The following is a 17377-nucleotide window of genomic DNA, read 5'->3' on the forward strand; positions in this document are numbered from 1 at the left end:
GAGAAGATATTCATACATCAGTGAGTTCACCCAGATAGAAGTAAGATATGAAAAGAACAATGATTGATGATTCAAGTTATGGATCATAATTTCTATGATGATGATGATGATGATGATGATGGTGTTTAAAAATTGGCTATTTCGATAGTTGATCTTTTGTCTTTATACGAAAAAGAATAAGGATTGACATGATGCATACGAGTTACTGAGCGAACGGAGGTTGAATCGTAACATGTATGACAAAAAAGAAGGCTGAACTTTTTTTTTTTTTCTCGTTCTTTCTTTCGCCCTTTTCTTTTATGTATATATATAACTCTTTATCTTCTCGATAGATATACATAATAATGGATACAGTGAATGACCAAAACAGCACTTTGATGCAAGTCACTGAACATGAAGGTCAAGATGTGTATATAAAAGACCATAAGGATGTAAACGATACCAAGAACGAACATGCTAGTAGCCTCGATAATAACAATAACAACAACAACAACAGTAGCAGCAAGAATGTCGACAATAATGACATTCAAGATGACGACGATACAATTACTCAGGTGACTCAAGAGCATCCTCTTCAACCTACTTTTGCATACAGTACCGATACACCAGATCGTTCGGAACAAAGTCTATTGGATGCGCACGGAAGTCCCAACATCTCACGCTCACCTTCTGTTGTCAATTCACCTGTGACAAAACCCACTGACCACTATGATTTGAATGCTACTCATGTCAAGGTAAGTCTTAATGATTTTACTTCTCTATTATGTACTGATAAATTGTATCGTTATTAGGGCATCTGCAATGCTGGCGATAAAACGGAGACGATTATGTTACCAGTTTCTGGCCAATTACCTGAATGGTTGACAACTGAACACTATACTGTGGGTCCTGGTACCTTTGATATTCGTTATACTAGGAAAATAGAGGTGGATGGGTATCTGCAAAGCGCGACTGGAACATTCACTTTTGGTCATTTGTTTGATGGGTAAGACCTGTCAGTGGTGATCAACCAAGATATGATATTTAATTCTTTTTTTTTTTTTTTTAAGGCTTCCTCTTGTTAATCGATTTGATGTAAATGGACAACAAAATACAGTTAGTTATCGTAGCCGCCTTACTAGTCATCGCCTGATTGAAAAAATCCGTGATCATCATGGTTATGCTCCTTGTCATCCTGCGGGCTTATTCAACACACATGCTAATCAAACTGTGTTGATCAAATTTATGAAGGCTGCATCAAAAGCAAGCAAACCGGATGGAGAACCTTGTGGTGCTAGAATATTGACAAGTATTCCTGGTGTAGATGGACGTTTATTCTGTCAAAATATGGCCAATCATGTAAGTTTATTACTGTCTCGTGCTTTTTTTAAACCTATCTGCTTGCTCAACCTTCTTTTTTTTTTTTTTTTTATTGTTAGATTCAAGAATTAGATCCTTTTGATTTGAAACCATCTCGTGTACTTACTTGGGACGAAGTGAATCCAGCATTTCAAGGTTACAACTCTTGTCCCAATGGACATTACGATGCAAAGACTGGTGAATATATTAATTTCACTATGGAAATTGGCTACCGAACCACTCGATATCACTTTTTCTCAACAACTGAACAAAATACTCGTGGTTCTATCATCGCTACTGTGTACAATACTCCAACAGGTTATGTGAACAGTTTTGCAGTGACGGAAAATTACATTATTTTGGTAATCTTCCCCATGTTGGCCCATTCAAGTGCTGTCAAATATGCTTGGAATGAAAGTATTATGGATTCCTTCTCTTATTATCCTAGCGAACCGACTTTGTTTTATGTCATATCAAGGGAAAAAGGTCAAGTCATTGCCAATTATCAAGCTCCTCCATGTTTTGGGTAAGTTTTCCAAAAAAAAAAAAAAAAAAAAAAAAAAAGACAGCATATGCGTTGATTTTCTAATATACCTTTTTTTTTTTTTTTTTTTTTTTTTTTTACTATAGATTCAATCATGCAAATGCCTTTGAAGATGATAATGGACAAATATTTGTGGATATCGTGACATACAAAGACGATACTATTGCACATCATTTAATGACTGATCGACTACGTGATACGACATCTGCTTCGCCTTTACCAATGTCAGAAGTTAGGCGTTATCTTTTACACAATCTCAATGCAGCCCAATCGACTTTTGTGAATAATCAATCCTATATCCCTTCAGTGAATAGCATTACTTCATCCATGTCATCTTTATGGAATTATGTTCGTGGTAACAGCAGTACCGGTAACAATGGATCCAGTAGTGATGTTGGCGATGTTGAAAAACCTTTGAATGAAAATGGATGGTATCAATGGATGCCTATTGCTACATTCACCAAACTTGGACAAGATCTTGAATTACCTACACTTCATCCATCGTACAAATTGAAGAAATATACCTATCTCTATGGACTTGGAGTGACTTCAGAATCGGATATCAGCAACGACATGGAAAACAATCGTGGTGATAATGGTCGACCAAGTTATTGGAATAGCATTGTCAAGTTGGATGTCAACTCTAGAACTCTTCAAGCAAAATGGAATGATAATGGGTGTTATCCAAGTGAAGCCATTTTCGTTCCCAGGGTTTCAACAGATCAACAACAAGATGGATCAGTTAGCAAAGAAGATGATGGTGTATTAATTAGTGTTGTTTTGGATGTGATTCGACAAACATCTTTCCTTTTGTTTTTGGACGCGTCTACCCTGAATGAAATAGCAAGATCTGACCTTGGCATGATGATTCCTTTGAGTTTTGGCCGTGGATCCTTTAAGAGAAGACAATGATCGCTCTCGTAGTAGTCATATTATTTTTGTCATGATCATCTATTTATTATCTCTTTTCATTTTTATTCAATAAAGTCATCCATTTTTTTACATTCATTTTTTTTTTTTTTTAATTTGATTTGAACATTTATTGACTTTTTATTGAAGATGATTCAGTCAATACGTTAGTTTTACAACGAACCAATACAACTCTTCACAGATACTTTCGAGCATTGACACAATTTCCCAATTTGGGCGGAATACAAAAAAAAAAAAAAAAAAAAGGCAAGAGAGAAAAGTATGTGACTTGACTCCTTTTCGTTTCTGTTTCTCTCTTTCTCCTATACTTCTACTTTTTTGTAGACACTTAGAATATATACATCATTTATTATGGTACCTCAATTAGATGACATTGACGATAATAGTTTGAAGACAGCTCTTACACAATTGATTCAGGAATATGCCAAAGCTGGACCAACCATTGCCCAACTGATTGACTATTATCGCGCGAAACTTCACAATACACCAGCAGCAACGAATGATGGGAATAAGAAACGTAAACTGATACCTGATAGCATGAACATAGATTCACAGGATGAGCAAAGGACCAAGATACCCGATCTCAGCTTCCAGTTACCAGCTCGCAAGAAATATACCCTGGTGCTCACAAAATCCTTTTTGCAACTGGTGAACGAGAAGACACACATGGTGGAATATAGTATTGCGACATCCGACTTTGAAATAGCTTGTATCATCCCTACACCGGAAAAACCAATAGGTTCATTCACAGCGGCTCTCTTCTCACAACGATCTGATCCTTTTGTCCTTTCGCTCCCTGACAAAGGCGCTTTGACCATCCTCAACAATAATGAAGAACAAACCATCACATCACCCATCGACAAGAAAAAAGTGCTAGTGGATCTTTTGTTGACTTACCAAGTGGTCACTCCTGCACAATTGGCGGAACCATCCAACCAGTTTTATGTATGCTCTGGCGTCTCTCCAAGCACTGGTAAACCTGATACCGATCGAACATTTGTCAAAACCTATTTACGAAACAAAGATGGCGTATTGTACTTTTTACCTCAAGGTGTGTTATTTGGCTTCAAGAAACCAACTATGTTTATCCCCAATACAATGATCGCTGCTACCGTCATCACCAACGTCACCAAACATACGTTTGATTTGGCCCTACAATTATTACCTGATCACTACCCTCTGGGTGCAGCTGACGCGATCTCTTGGACTCCTTTTTTGCAAGAGATAGCCCAAAGACAAACGGTTTATCTCCCTTTCAGTATGATTGAACAATCGGATTATGCAGGCATTGAAGGATATATTAAAAAAGTGGGTATCAATGATCGAAGTATGACTGAAGCGACAAAAGCACCTGAACCTATCAAATCATCCAAGGAACAATACAAACAGGAATGTGATGATGACGACAATGACGAAGAACGACAAGCTATACAAAATAATGACGATGATGATGATGATGCCGATGTAGATTTCATGCCAAACAACAATAACAGTGATGATGAAGATCCTTTGGAATACGACTCCGATGCCAGTCTAGATGATGAAGATAACAATGGTGATGATGATGATGATCACCAATCTGCTTCTCCTATGGATGATGATCAAGATGATGAAGTTGACTTATTGGACGAAGATAGTGAATGATGATTGGATCCTTTAGTATAGTGTATATAGATAGTGTTTATACATTGATAGTTGTATTTATTTATTTAACAATAATAATCATAATCATAATAATCATAATAATAATAATAAATGATTTTCATTATTATTTTCAGTCAAACTCATAATTTATCTTGATGATGGCATGGTAAAAAAAAAAAAAAAATATTGGTATCGACCAATCTTGATCAGATATTGATTTTTAGTCAATACCCGTGTGATTTTTTCTTAACGTGTGGTGATATCATTTTTATTACAAGATGTGTGGGTCTATACTCTCTAGACCTAAGAAAAACCGTCAACCAGAAAAGAACTACAATGATGAAGGGCTAAATGAAAAGGGAAACGAATCAGATCAGAAAAAGATCATACAATTTTTTTGTATTATTATTGAGAGACTGTAAGCAAGATACTCATCCTACTTCAAACAGCCATTATGTTACTGCCGCAACTATTTATGATAAATTATTTTTTATTCTATATATATGTGTGTGTGTATTGAGACAAATGATGATGATAAATGGTACATGATAAACTGATGATATAAATGTGAAGAAGAATCGAATGAAAATAATCAAATAAAAGAGAAAGTAAAAAAGAAAAAAGAAAATACAAATATACATATGCAGAGAGAGATCATGTTTTCTAAGCTAAATATTAAATATACTACAACTATCTATATCTATGGCTTTTGGAATTTGGCTTGTACAAAAATCCTATCTACTGTCATTTCCAATTTTCGATTTGTTGTTTCCCGGTATACATATTCATTCTTGATTGTCTTGAATCCTTCAGCTTCAAATCTTGATTGAAGATCTTCTAATGAAAAGAAATAGCTTAGAGTTCCTATAAAAACAATAAGATTTATTAGCAAATCAATATCATATATGTACACTGGATTAACTTACCATCTTGGCGCACATAGAGGTTTTCGTCCAGTTTCTTGTCAGAAGTAGCACTAAATTTGACTTGAGCTTCATCATACAATCCATAATCCCGAAGTAAGACCTGTCCACCCGGTTTCAATACTTTGAAGACGTTTTGAATAGCAAGATGAAGCTTTTCTGGAGGGATGGCAGATAATACAAAGATGGCCGATACAAGATCTAAACTATTTTCAGGTACATTGTCGGTTAAAGGATCGCTAGTGATATCACATACAAAGGCCTTGCATCGTTTTTCATCGTATAATTCGTTTTCCTAAACAAGAAACCATGTTAGCTAAAAAAAAAAAAAATCAAGTATGGTATATTCATGATTTCTTTTTTTTTTTTGATTACCTTCACCATGTCTACAGCACGCTTTGAAAAGTCGCAGGCATATATAAATAAATTGCTGTTATCTTCTAGTACAGGAAATACAAAGTTGCCAACCCCACAACCGATTTCTAAACAAAACTTTTGTTGATCTTGTTCCCCTTCTTGACAAGCAAGTTCTTTGAATTCCCTTTCAGTCCAATGGCGATCTAAATAGATGTATAAAAAAAAATAAAGTGTTGTATTATGAATATTTTTACACTTGATTTAAATCAATTTCTTACCTTTGAAGAACTTTGTAGCATGCCGTTTGTAAAAGATATCCCAGTTTCTAGCGGCTTCCTTTTTGTACTTGTTCACCCAAAAACTACCGACTTCCTTGGTGTCCTTTTCAATGATTTCTTTGGCCCGCTGTACATGTTTTTCAATTCGTTCGGTATCCATGTCAACTCGAGCGTTATCTATATTGCGTATCGTCATGATGTTGGTTTGTTCTTAAAAAAAAAAAGAAAAAAAGAAAAAAAAAGAAAAAAAAAAAAGGAAAAGGAAAAACAGTGAGAATCAAAAAAGCAAAAGGTTCCTTTTTCTTTTATGAATCTGTCGATTTTATTGGGTGAGATATTTTCAAGGCCGTCCCAGTGACGATTTTTTTTTACTGGAGGAAGCTAGCATTTTGATTCTTTTCTTTCTTTTTCTTTTTCCTTCTTTCTTTCTTTTTTTTTTTTCCTTTAATATATTAAAATATCAACTATGGATTTTCTCAAGGAAGCGATTGAAGCACAAAAGTCACAAAAACGAAAAACATTAGATTCAACAATTAAAGAAAATGGCTCAACTAAAAAGTATTTTAGTCGAGCTGAAATGGAACGACAACGAGAAGAAGAGTATCGACGGGAACATGAAGCCTTTTTGGAAAAGGAACGTTTGGTACGTAAAACAAAAAATAAATTTTGACAAGGAAGTATTTATATATTTACTCATTTTTTCTCTTTCTTTATTATTATTAACTTGTAGAAAAAGGAAAAACAACGTCAGCAAGATGTAAGAACTTTTAAAAAAAATACAACACATTTGGCTCAACAATATTTTATTTTCATTACTATAGATACAGGCAAAACGGGAGTTGGAAAAACAAAAGCAACCAGAAAAGACAGAAACTCAAGAACAAGTAAGAGACTCATTGAATAAAAAAGAAAAGGAATTATATTGACTATTATTTACTGGAATAGGAGGCAGACGTGGAAGTATTCAACATATCAAGAGAAGAAGTTATTCGACGACTACGATCCAAAGGACAACCTATTCGATTATTTGCAGAAACGGATAAAGAATGTAAAATTCGATTACGTGCTTTGGAATTGATGGAAGAACGATCTGAAGTAAGTACAAGAAAAACAAAAATAATAACTGACACGGAACTAATCTTTGAAATGTTCTTGTTAGGATGGAGGCCAACAAAATGAATTTATGCGAAAATTGGAGGAAATGGAAGAAGGTATGCGATTGGATATCTTGAAACAAAAAGGTGGATCAGGACATGATGACAAGAAAAAGGTGAAAAAGGCGGAATACGTTGTGGAACCTATTGATATTGCTTTACTGCGAACTGATCGTGACAAACTAGCATTACAAATCTATGTCTATTTGATGGTAAAAAAAAATTAATAATAATATTTATCTTAGATAATGATTTGTAATTTATTTATTTATTTTATTGTTGGGTTAGCACTCGATGGATGAATGGGAAGAAGCAATGGAAGCAAGACCAGAAGAAGAACGACGAAGTGGACCAGGCAAACGTGCAGCAGTAATGCAAAAACAAACAGTAGAACATATCAAACCATTATTACGACAATTAAAAAAGGGGGTAAGACAGAACTAAAAGTATCAGAAACATTGACTCACTTCTTCCTCATTTCTGTTAGACATTGGAACCTGATGTTCTAGCTCGTGTAGCTGAAATCACTCACTATATGCAAATTCGCCAATACCGAGATGCTCAAGATTCCTATTTACAATTATCCATCGGCAATGCTCCTTGGCCTATTGGTGTTACCATGGTGGGGTAAGTACAAAAAAAAAAAAAAAAAAAAAAAAAAGTGGATATTCATTTTCTCATTTTCACTCTCCTAGTATTCACGAACGATCTGCTCGAGAAAAAATTTTCTCTTCCCAAGTAGCTCATGTACTTAACGACGAAACTTCAAGAAAATGGATTCAAGGTGTGAAACGTTTGATGACATTTGCCCAAACCAAATATCCTCCATATACTTTATCACAAATCTCATAATTAGATGATTTATTTTTGAATAAAGAAATAATTTTTTTTATGTATATATTGAATGAAACACTGTTTGGTTATGAGATGACTATTTCATCGTATCTTTTGCTGATGATCTGTATTCCTTGAAAGGATCAGAGGTGTCATTTACGAATAAAGGCAAGAGTAAAGGGGTATGATAACAAAAAGAATGGGAGGTAACATCAGACTATATTTTTTTTATATACATGTAGATCTTTTATTTAAAGAATGACGATCAGTACAACTATATTTCTAAATAGTTATGAGGGAGATATATGAGTAAGAAAAAAAAAGGAAGGGGAAGGCTAAAGTACAGTTTTGGGTTTTTTTTCTACAAAGGAAGAGATACACGATACATATATAAAAAAAAAAGTATAAAGAAAAAATATAAAAAGAGATAGGATTTAAACACCATTGATGATTTCCAAAGTGTGGATATTGGGACGTTCAATTGGAAGCTTGGGAATAGCACCACCTTCACGAACACCATAGAGACGAATACGCTTGAAACCGCCATCTATTATGAAAAGATCAAAAAAAAAAAAAAATTAACTCATCCTCCTTTTTTTTTTTACAACGTCTTTCTTCTATGACTTACCGGGAATAATGGTCACCTTGGCGTGACTGAAGACCTTGTCAGTGTGAGGAAGATCAAAGTAGAAGATATCATGAGGACCAACAGAAACAGGTTCAACCAAACTAGTCCATTTAGCATCAGCAGGAGGGATTTCAGCATCAGAGTTGGTAGCTTCAATCTTAATCTTGTTAGGATAGTTACCACGGTAATGAGACGTATCCAATTCAGCCTTCAACAAATGACCCTTGGCACCCAAACGAACAGTGACATAATCAACATGTCCAGGAGTACGAGAACGTTTGGTTTCCCATCCATCACCCATGTTTTGACCACGACCAGGCAACAACACATTGGAACCAGGTGTATAATGAGAGTTACTCACTTCAACAGCCTTGGCACCGTTACCAAGGTAAGCAAGGTCAACGATAGCACTAGATGAAATAATCAAATTGAAAGGATTATTAATCTACCATATCACACATATATATCTTTTTTTTTTTTAATCAACAATAACTTACGACTTATCTTCGGACCAAATAGGTTGAACATTACCATAGGCACGGAAACGAGCAATACCGCCATCAGGAATGTTATTCAAACGAAGATGAGTATAAACAGCAGATTCTTTTTCGAGTTCAAACACATTATGACAAGTAGGAGGAAGTTCAACCTTGGGCAAGATTTCAGTCCACTTGACATTATCGGCCAAGACATCACCTTCAGGAACAAAAGCACCTTCAACAGAGGCAGCAGGAGCTTGGTTACCAGTGAAGTAATGAGTATCAATGTCAAAACCACGGAAAGAACCAGGGAAACCCAATTTGATAACAGCCCTATTTATTTCAAAGAAAAAGTAAGATAAGAGAGAGAGATAAGTTTTTTTTTTTTTTCTTGTCGTGCATTAAAAAAAAGTGATGTTTGTTTTGAGGAGGACTGTGGCAGGAGGAACCTTCCGGATTTGTAACTTACCAATCATAAGTAGGATTGTGGCGTTTGGTTTCCCAACCGTCCATCCAAGCACCAGTATCAACGAAACGACCAGGACAATGAAGAGGAGGAGCAGGATTAATCATATTAGTGGCAGGAGCAAAGAATTCATCAGTAACATGAACAATGGTGGTACCAGTAGCAGCACTAGCGAGATCTATAATAAAAAAAAAAGAATGGGTCAAATCACTAAAAATCAATAGAAAAACTTTTATCTTACCAGTACAAGAAGCCAAAGAAGTCTTTGAAAAGTTTTCGAATTCAACACGTTTGTAGGCAGCCATTGTTATTTATTGATTTTATAAAAATAAAGTAGAGAAGAAAGAAAGAAAGAAAAAAAAAAAATAAAAAAAAAAAAAGACAACTTCTTTATATCTTAAATTTGATGCCGTCGGCGAATAAACTTTATCGAATCACATCACGAGAAGCTTTTTCAATATAGTCAACACCTTCTAAAAAATATACCCCAGTTTATGATACCCGATTTCTTCGGAGCCGTTACAAAATGTATTATTTTATACTCTACTTGTTTAAATCATACTCTATTTCTTAAATAATTTATTCATCCACTTAAGATATACAATGATGAATATATGATTTTATATATGTAAATATAAACTATGATATGATAAAACAAAGAATTAAATCAACTTTGATTGGTTATTCAAAAGATATAGGTGGCAAGGATATGACTATCCAATTATGGAAAAAGGTATAGGTGGCAGTTACACAGACTAAAGGTCATCAGAAAACACCGATATGTAAGCATATTTCTTCTCACCATTTATGATGATGGGGAATTCAGGGCACAGAGAGATGATGATGATCATTTGTTTTTGTTTTTGTTTTTTTAAGAAAAAAAAAAAAGAAAACCGCACAATAGTTCATAGTATTTTAAATAGGAGATGAACAAGTAACAAAAAGAAAAAAAAAACATAGAAGGAAAGAATAGACAAAAAGTCTTAAAATGTAGTAAGTGTTTATTCTTCACCCCAAAAATTTATGGTAAAGATGACGACATAAATCCTTCTTCTTTGTCTTTCTTGGTATCATACTTTTTTTTTCTTTCTCTGAATAATTCAAACTGCCTTGATAATTACATTAATTTATAGTAGATGATGATTGATTTAAAGTAATAAGCTATGATCTGGTCACTGAAAGAGTCAAAGGGAAGTTCACAACGCATGAAATCAGGTTTCACATTCCGCCCGTGATTGGTTGGTAGAATCGGAAAAAAAAGTGGACTCCTTTTCCCTTTTTCCCTTCCCCATTTGAAACATACTATTGTCACGCTTCTTTCTTTCTTCACTTACATCACTCGTTTACAGGCTACATACTCTCTGCATGTAAGCAACAATACATTTGTAATATGTTATGATTGAATGACCCTAAGAAACTTATTCTTGAATTTTCCTTTTTTTAAAAAAAAATTCATTTGACTAAATGGAATTGATTAGGTTTGCTATTTTGCGGGTTGTTTGAACTTTTTCTTTTTTCTTTTTTTGTGATTCACCTTTTCTTTATATCAACAACAGTAACAACAAAAAGAACAAAATAACAACAATATATATATATATATATATACATATATATATATACTGGAATCTACACTGAACAAGACAACGTACCAAAATATACTATAGTATTATACTCTCTCCCTATTTTGGATCTATATATTCCTTATTATCCGACAAAAATACCAACAACTATTATGGATGCTAGTCAATGCTGTGTGGTTGTTGTCACTGATTCTGAAAACTCTGATGAATCTCTTTCATTGTTACATACAGTCTTTTCTTTTGGTAAGTCAAAATTACAATAGATCGGTCCTTTATTTTGGTTTCCATTTCCTCACGTGGTTTTTTTTTTTTTTTGTTAGTAACTTTTGTACCAAGTCATCCTGATGTTCTAGGGATTCTTCAAGCACATTATTCAAGTAAGGGGGATGAAATGTCAACTTTGGTATTATTGGATGATAATGCTTATTCTGGTGAAACATTATTGGATACTTTGGATTCAATTCGATATGCTATGAATAATGGTTCACTACAAAATGTGGCTCCTATTGGTATATATTTATTTAAATATAAATAATGGATTCTAATTCTATACCTTTTCCTTTTTTGGGGGGTTACTAGTCTATTCCTCTTGTTGCTCTACGGATTTCATGGTGAAATGCCTTGATCATGGTGCTTGTGATTATATTATTAAACCTTTACGTCAAGAAGTCGTCAACACTTTATTTTTGGTAATAATAATAATAATAACTTATATATATGACATTTAATTTAATTTAATTTAATATTTATATAGAATATCGTCCGATCAGCTAGGCGTCATCGTCAGGAAAGTCAAAGACAACGATCAGCATCTTCATTGAAGTCAATCGAGTCAGGCGAATCAAAGGGGACAAATTGGAAAGCGTTTCAAAAAAGGTTACAATCTGTCTTTCAAGTGAATAGCAATTTGTAAGTAATATAGAGATTACCTTTTTTTTTTTTTTGATCTTAGTAACCATCATCATCAATATAGAATTCATCAAAGTGTCTCTGAATACTTTATTCGCGATGCCAATATTAGTCGATCACAACTGAATAAACTTTCAAGGTAAATCAATTAAAAAAAAAAAAGAGGGAGAGAAAATGAATCCATTCTAATTTAATCTTACGTAGTGAAACAAATGCTCGTTTACGGTCTCAACTTAGTAGCTGGCATTTTGCACCCTTTGATTTTGATCATTATGAACTTATGCAATGTGTATTCATTCTCTTGAACCATGTGCTTGAAATGCCGGAATTACAACATATCTCTTTTTCGGATGGTAAATTGTGAAGTAAATGAAATCAAGGAAAACTCATTACTCCTTCTATTCTCAATGAAAATTTAGATGAACTTTATGACTTTATCTTTGATGTGGCAAATATGTATCAATCCTTGAATCCGTATCACAACTTCCAGCATGCAGTTGATGTGATGCAAGCTACTTATTACTTTTTATGTCAGATAGGTGTTCTACTTCCTATGGATACAGGTGCCTCCCCTAGTATCGACTTCAAAACTCCTCCTGGACAATACGATTGGTTCAAAGACAATGGAAATATGAAATCATTATTCTCTTCATACGATATCCTAGCATTGATTCTGGCGAGTATAGGTCATGATGTGGGTCATCCTGGTGTCAACAATATCTTTATGGTAAGAAACATTTCTATCATTAACGGTGATAAAAAAAATAATGAACTGAAATAGTAAAACAATTTTTTATTTTTAATTCCATCTCTATCTAGATCAGGACGGCGACTCCATTAGCATTGATGTATAATGATCGATCAGTACTTGAAAGCTTTCATGCTATGGTTTTCTTCAATATTCTACAACGGCATTGTTTCCAACCTCTGACTGAATGGCAAACAACTGCTGAATATACCCGATTCCGAAAGATTATAGTACAAAGTATCTTGGCTACAGATATGGGACTTCATGATGATTATGTCAACAAGATTCAAGCACAAAAAACAAGGTTAGATCTACAACCTGTTGACGTAAAAGATCAAGAGCAAGCGGAAAACGAAATCATTCTGATTTGTGGATCTCTTATCAAATGTGCAGATATTAGTAATTGTGTAAGTTTGAGTGTCTATATATAATATAAATATTTATGGTTACTTTTTTCTTTCTCTTATATATATACAGGCAAGACCATTCCCTGTGGCAAAAAAATGGGCAGAAATACTTCAACAAGAATTCCATGAACAAGGTGATCTGGAAAAAGAACTTGGTTTGTCAGTTTTACCTATTAATGATCGAGGCAAGATCTCTTTGGAAGATTTTCAATTGGGATTCAAGAAAAATGTGGCAGGAAAGCTATTTGATGCTGTGGCAAATGTTTTACCTGGTAAGTAGAAAAGATGTTAAAGGGGAAAAAAAAAAGAAGGATGTCCATACGTTTTCAAATGATATTTATTACAAACTCACTTTGTTTTTTTTTTTTTTTTTCCAGATATGAGTTTTGCTGTTAAAGTGATTCAAGACAATTGTATTATATGGGAATCAAGAAAAGAAAAAGCACATGACTCTGGTGTAGGTGGAGAAGCAGCTTCCTCTTTATCTAGTAGCATATATGAAATGAGTGGTAAGAGGAGGAAAAGGAATATTCATGAATAAATGAAAAAAAAAAGAAGTTCATACCATTTTTTTGGATAGATATACGACATCCTCCATCATTACAAGCACTAGAACAATCTGATGACATAGAAGCTGGTATAAGTACTCAAACTTTGCGTGGTACTCCATTGGATACTTCTTCTCTAGGTCAATCAAACAGCGATATACAAACTTTTGAAGAACGAGAACAACCATCATCAACGATTCGGGGCAATATGCGTCGACGTATCAAATCATTCTGTCAGTGTGTGCTTCAGTGAAAGTCATGATGACTCTACTTTATACATTACTTGTCTTTTATCCTCCCTTTTTTTTAAAGAAAAAAATATATATAGCATCCCTTTTTTTTTTTTTTTTTTTTTCTACATAGATATTTTCTTCCTTTTTTTTTTTCTCCACGTACATATACATATACATACATGCACACACTGACATTTCCCTTTATGATAGACTTTAATTTATTTTATTTTTTAGAAAAAAAAAATCTAATTCCAATTACTACCCTATATTCTCTTTGTACATACAACACAATTAATAAAATCATACTAGTTTTGTTATTAAAAGTATAATTAGTCTGATCTATTGAATTCCATCATCATCATAAGAATCATATGAATTTTTTTATTAATATTATTCAATGACACATACATAATATATAAAGACAAAAACTATCTAATCTAGAAGGGACAATGTAAAAATAATAAAGATAAAAAAGAGTTGGGGACAAGAAGGACAAGGACACTATCTAGTGGGCATCATCAGAGTAAAGATCGAATCTATTTTTTTTTATATATATTAAAAAGAAACAGATCAGTCCTATAGTTATTGTTTTTTTTTCTTTCTTAGTTTCTTACTTTTTGAGAAGATGATCAATCTTATCCGAGGTCAAACCAGCATCAATAATATCGCGAGCTTCTTGGACTTTGCCAAACACGTTGAAAAGAAGTAAACCTACAATCTTACGGTCGCGAACATAGAATACAAGACCTTTTTCAAACTACATATATATATATATATATATATATAAAAAGTCAGTGACAAACCATTTTTTTTTTTTTTTGGAGACTTACCTTTTCACCTTGGAAAGGATTGGGTTTTGAAGGCTTTGTCACTTCATCCTCTTCCTTTTTATTTTCTTCTTTAGTAGTGGATTTGGCCCAGACACTGACGGTAGACAATTGAGAATCAACCAAACCTACGGCTTCATAACCTACTTCAGGACCAAGATCAGACCAGAACATGGATTGATGTCGGTAAGGTTTTGATTTTTGTCCAACCATGTTTTGACCAGCATGACGACCACTGAGCACAGCATGATCATGATGCTCAATACGACGACGGCCCAGTTGAATATCATGGAATGAAACCATATCACCGGCTACATACACATCCTTTCGAGCTTCCAATTCTGCATTGACCATCACTCCAGCACGTTGTTCATCAATTTCCAATCCAGCTTCGCGTGCCAAGTCTACACGAGGTTCAATACCAACAGCTACCACCACATGATCTACATCCAGAGAATCCATACCTGCATCTAAAATCATTTTGATCTTCTTATTGTCATCTGATACTTGTAATGAATCGATCACACTGTTGTTCTTGACATCCACACCCGCTAATATCATAAAAAATAATATATTTTTTAATCAAATGTTTGGTATTTTTTTTTCTTTTATCATGGTCTTACTTTTTCGTACACGACTAGTGGTCCATTTAGTCAAATAAGAAGGGAATACATTAGCCATATTACCCTCTAGTAGAAAAAGAAGAAGAAGAAAAAAAAAATTAAATCCACATTTCCTATCATCTTTTTTTTTTTTTTTGTTCCTACCTTCAGGGAAGACTTGAGTGATTTGGATATCTTTTTGCTTGCTAGCTTTTTTGGCCAAAGCGACAGCCAATTCAGATCCCAAGAAACCACCACCCACAACAGCAATATGAGTACCAGGTTTGACAATGGCATCTAATTGTTTAAGATCATCAATGGTACGGAAAGTCGTAATATTAGGTGATTCTGGTTGTTTAGGGAGTTGTTTAGGAGCACCTCCAGTAGCCAAAAGTACCTACAAGAAAATAAAATGAATATCCTTATAATGATTGAATTTTTTTTTATACCTTGTTGTAGTAGATGATACTTCCGTCAGCAAGTGTCACAGTATGATCTTCCACATTTAATTTGGTCACAGGTTTGTTCAATAATAACTTGATCTTTTCAGTGGATAAATCAGAACCAGAAGCATCTTCAAGGATTTCATAAAGTGAATCATCTTGATAGTAAATACTACGTTCATTTCCTTCCCACTAGATATGTATACAAAAAAAAAAAAAAAGAGATAAGTGTTTGTAATCCAAAACATATATATATATATATGTCCTTATCAAAACTTACATCCTTAAATCGTAAATGTTTAGTCACTTCAGGATCTTCAGAGAACCAAATTTCCTTGGACAATGGAGGACGCATATAAGGACTATAAGCTTCATCACCAATAATAATCACCTACGTTATAAACAGAAAGAAAAAAAAAAGAAAAGGATGAGTTTAAGGAATTCATGTTTATTTTATAAGTCAATACATTAGCTTCAGGATCCACTTCCTTGATTGAATGAGCAGCAGCAAAAGACGCGGTACCAGCACCAATCAAGACATAAGGTTTTTGAATTTTCTTGGGAACAGGAGCAGGGGGAGAAGGAGTAGGTTCAGTCACAGTAATGGTGGTTTGAACAACAGGTGGTTCTTCATGATGTTGTTGTTGTTGTCGTTTTTTAGGAGGAGGGGAAGTCAATTTGAAAATAAGAGGACCAAAAACTAAGAGAGAACCAATAGCCCAAGGAGTAGCATTTGAAGTATGACCAGATGGTTGAGTCGACGTATAATGTCGAACATATTGAGTGGAAACTATATTAGTTCTTGCTATACGTGAAGTGGACCGTTTGGCAGATGCTCTTAAGGCTGCTGAAATCATGTTGGCAAACAAAAAGAAAAAATGTCAAAAAAAAAAAAAATGAGCCAGGTTTTCTATTTCTACAGCCAAAATTTTCGGACTCCTCAGCCAAATTTTAGCTGTGGAAATAAATCGTCGAGGGACCATCAGGCAATTTTTCAAAAAATGGATGAAATCCTTTTGATGATCATTGCAACGTTAGGTTGCAAGGTAAGTGATAAAATGAGATTAGATGATATTAGACTATTTTTTTAAGAGGAATCTAATGGTAGTAGTTTTATGGGATGATGACCATTATTGAATGAGCGATGATGATATTGATATCTGTTTTTTAATTTACTCTATAGTTTGGGAGGTAAGGTATAAACAGTTATTAATATAAGTGAAAGAGAATGCTTTCATTAATGTGCAGTCCAAATTTGGTGCAATGATGATGACTTTTAAGCAAATTACAAAAGTGTAAAGAGATACATGTCAAGTTTTGTATAAGCAATAGGCTATCAGCATTTCAAAACAAAACCTTTACAAAGTGTCGTTTGATACAATGAATCACAAAATCCACTTTTATTAATTCCTCTAGCATAATAATATGATGTTTGTCATAAATAGATGATCATACCAAAAAAAAAAAAAAGTAGGCTTAAACGTATAGATAGGTCAATGCGGTAT

General features: G+C 33.9%; 7 protein-coding genes across 7 annotated transcripts; 4 read left to right on the top strand and 3 right to left on the bottom strand.

Moving 5' to 3' along the window:
• Positions 1-289: 289 nt before the first annotated feature.
• On the top strand, positions 290-2890 carry BX664DRAFT_319988 (retinal pigment epithelial membrane protein-domain-containing protein). Its single transcript, XM_051543044.1, has 5 exons — positions 290-734; positions 792-985; positions 1050-1338; positions 1419-1864; positions 1969-2890. Exons 1-5 carry the CDS (start codon positions 345-347, stop codon positions 2792-2794), a joined length of 2145 nt encoding a protein of 714 aa, XP_051404527.1. The 5' UTR covers positions 290-344; the 3' UTR covers positions 2795-2890.
• Positions 2891-3115: 225 nt separating this feature from the next.
• BX664DRAFT_319989 (uncharacterized protein) lies at positions 3116-4588 on the top strand. Its single transcript, XM_051543045.1, has one exon. It carries the CDS (start codon positions 3164-3166, stop codon positions 4454-4456), a length of 1293 nt encoding a protein of 430 aa, XP_051404528.1. The 5' UTR covers positions 3116-3163; the 3' UTR covers positions 4457-4588.
• A 370-nt stretch (positions 4589-4958) lies between these two features.
• Positions 4959-6265, bottom strand: BX664DRAFT_319995 (S-adenosyl-L-methionine-dependent methyltransferase). The gene is made up of 4 exons (XM_051543046.1): positions 6015-6265; positions 5755-5939; positions 5383-5674; positions 4959-5320 (listed from the first exon to the last, which is right to left on the bottom strand). The coding sequence occupies exons 1-4, from the start codon at positions 6208-6210 to the stop codon at positions 5157-5159; spliced, it is 837 nt and encodes a 278-aa protein (XP_051404529.1). The 5' UTR covers positions 6211-6265; the 3' UTR covers positions 4959-5156.
• Positions 6266-7197: 932 nt separating this feature from the next.
• BX664DRAFT_253594 (Prp18 domain-containing protein) lies at positions 7198-8020 on the top strand (the record flags this gene model as incomplete). The annotated part of the gene is made up of 4 exons (XM_051540315.1): positions 7198-7380; positions 7457-7597; positions 7656-7795; positions 7864-8020. 4 exons carry the CDS (start codon positions 7198-7200, stop codon positions 8018-8020), a joined length of 621 nt encoding a protein of 206 aa, XP_051404530.1.
• A 204-nt stretch (positions 8021-8224) lies between these two features.
• BX664DRAFT_320010 (allantoicase) lies at positions 8225-9938 on the bottom strand. Its single transcript, XM_051543047.1, has 5 exons — positions 9817-9938; positions 9579-9753; positions 9128-9442; positions 8631-9040; positions 8225-8549 (listed from the first exon to the last, which is right to left on the bottom strand). Exons 1-5 carry the CDS (start codon positions 9878-9880, stop codon positions 8437-8439), a joined length of 1077 nt encoding a protein of 358 aa, XP_051404531.1. The 5' UTR covers positions 9881-9938; the 3' UTR covers positions 8225-8436.
• A 1369-nt stretch (positions 9939-11307) lies between these two features.
• BX664DRAFT_309976 (uncharacterized protein) lies at positions 11308-14020 on the top strand (the record flags this gene model as incomplete). The annotated part of the gene is made up of 11 exons (XM_051542533.1): positions 11308-11398; positions 11476-11664; positions 11735-11844; positions 11910-12064; positions 12129-12203; positions 12269-12417; positions 12484-12791; positions 12884-13219; positions 13290-13491; positions 13597-13728; positions 13800-14020. 11 exons carry the CDS (start codon positions 11308-11310, stop codon positions 14018-14020), a joined length of 1968 nt encoding a protein of 655 aa, XP_051404532.1.
• Positions 14021-14334: 314 nt separating this feature from the next.
• On the bottom strand, positions 14335-16731 carry BX664DRAFT_320016 (uncharacterized protein; the record flags this gene model as incomplete). Its single annotated transcript, XM_051543048.1, has 8 exons — positions 14335-14536; positions 14615-14757; positions 14831-15378; positions 15451-15516; positions 15595-15826; positions 15879-16064; positions 16153-16263; positions 16340-16731. Coding segments are annotated over 8 exons (1709 nt in total), but the record flags the coding sequence as incomplete, so codon positions are not given.
• Between the last annotated feature and the right edge of the window lie 646 nt (positions 16732-17377).

Source organism: Halteromyces radiatus (assembly GCF_025201355.1).
Source record: "Halteromyces radiatus strain CBS 162.75 chromosome Unknown BX664scaffold_1, whole genome shotgun sequence".
Classification (NCBI taxonomy): Eukaryota; Fungi; Mucoromycota; class Mucoromycetes; order Mucorales; family Cunninghamellaceae; genus Halteromyces; species Halteromyces radiatus.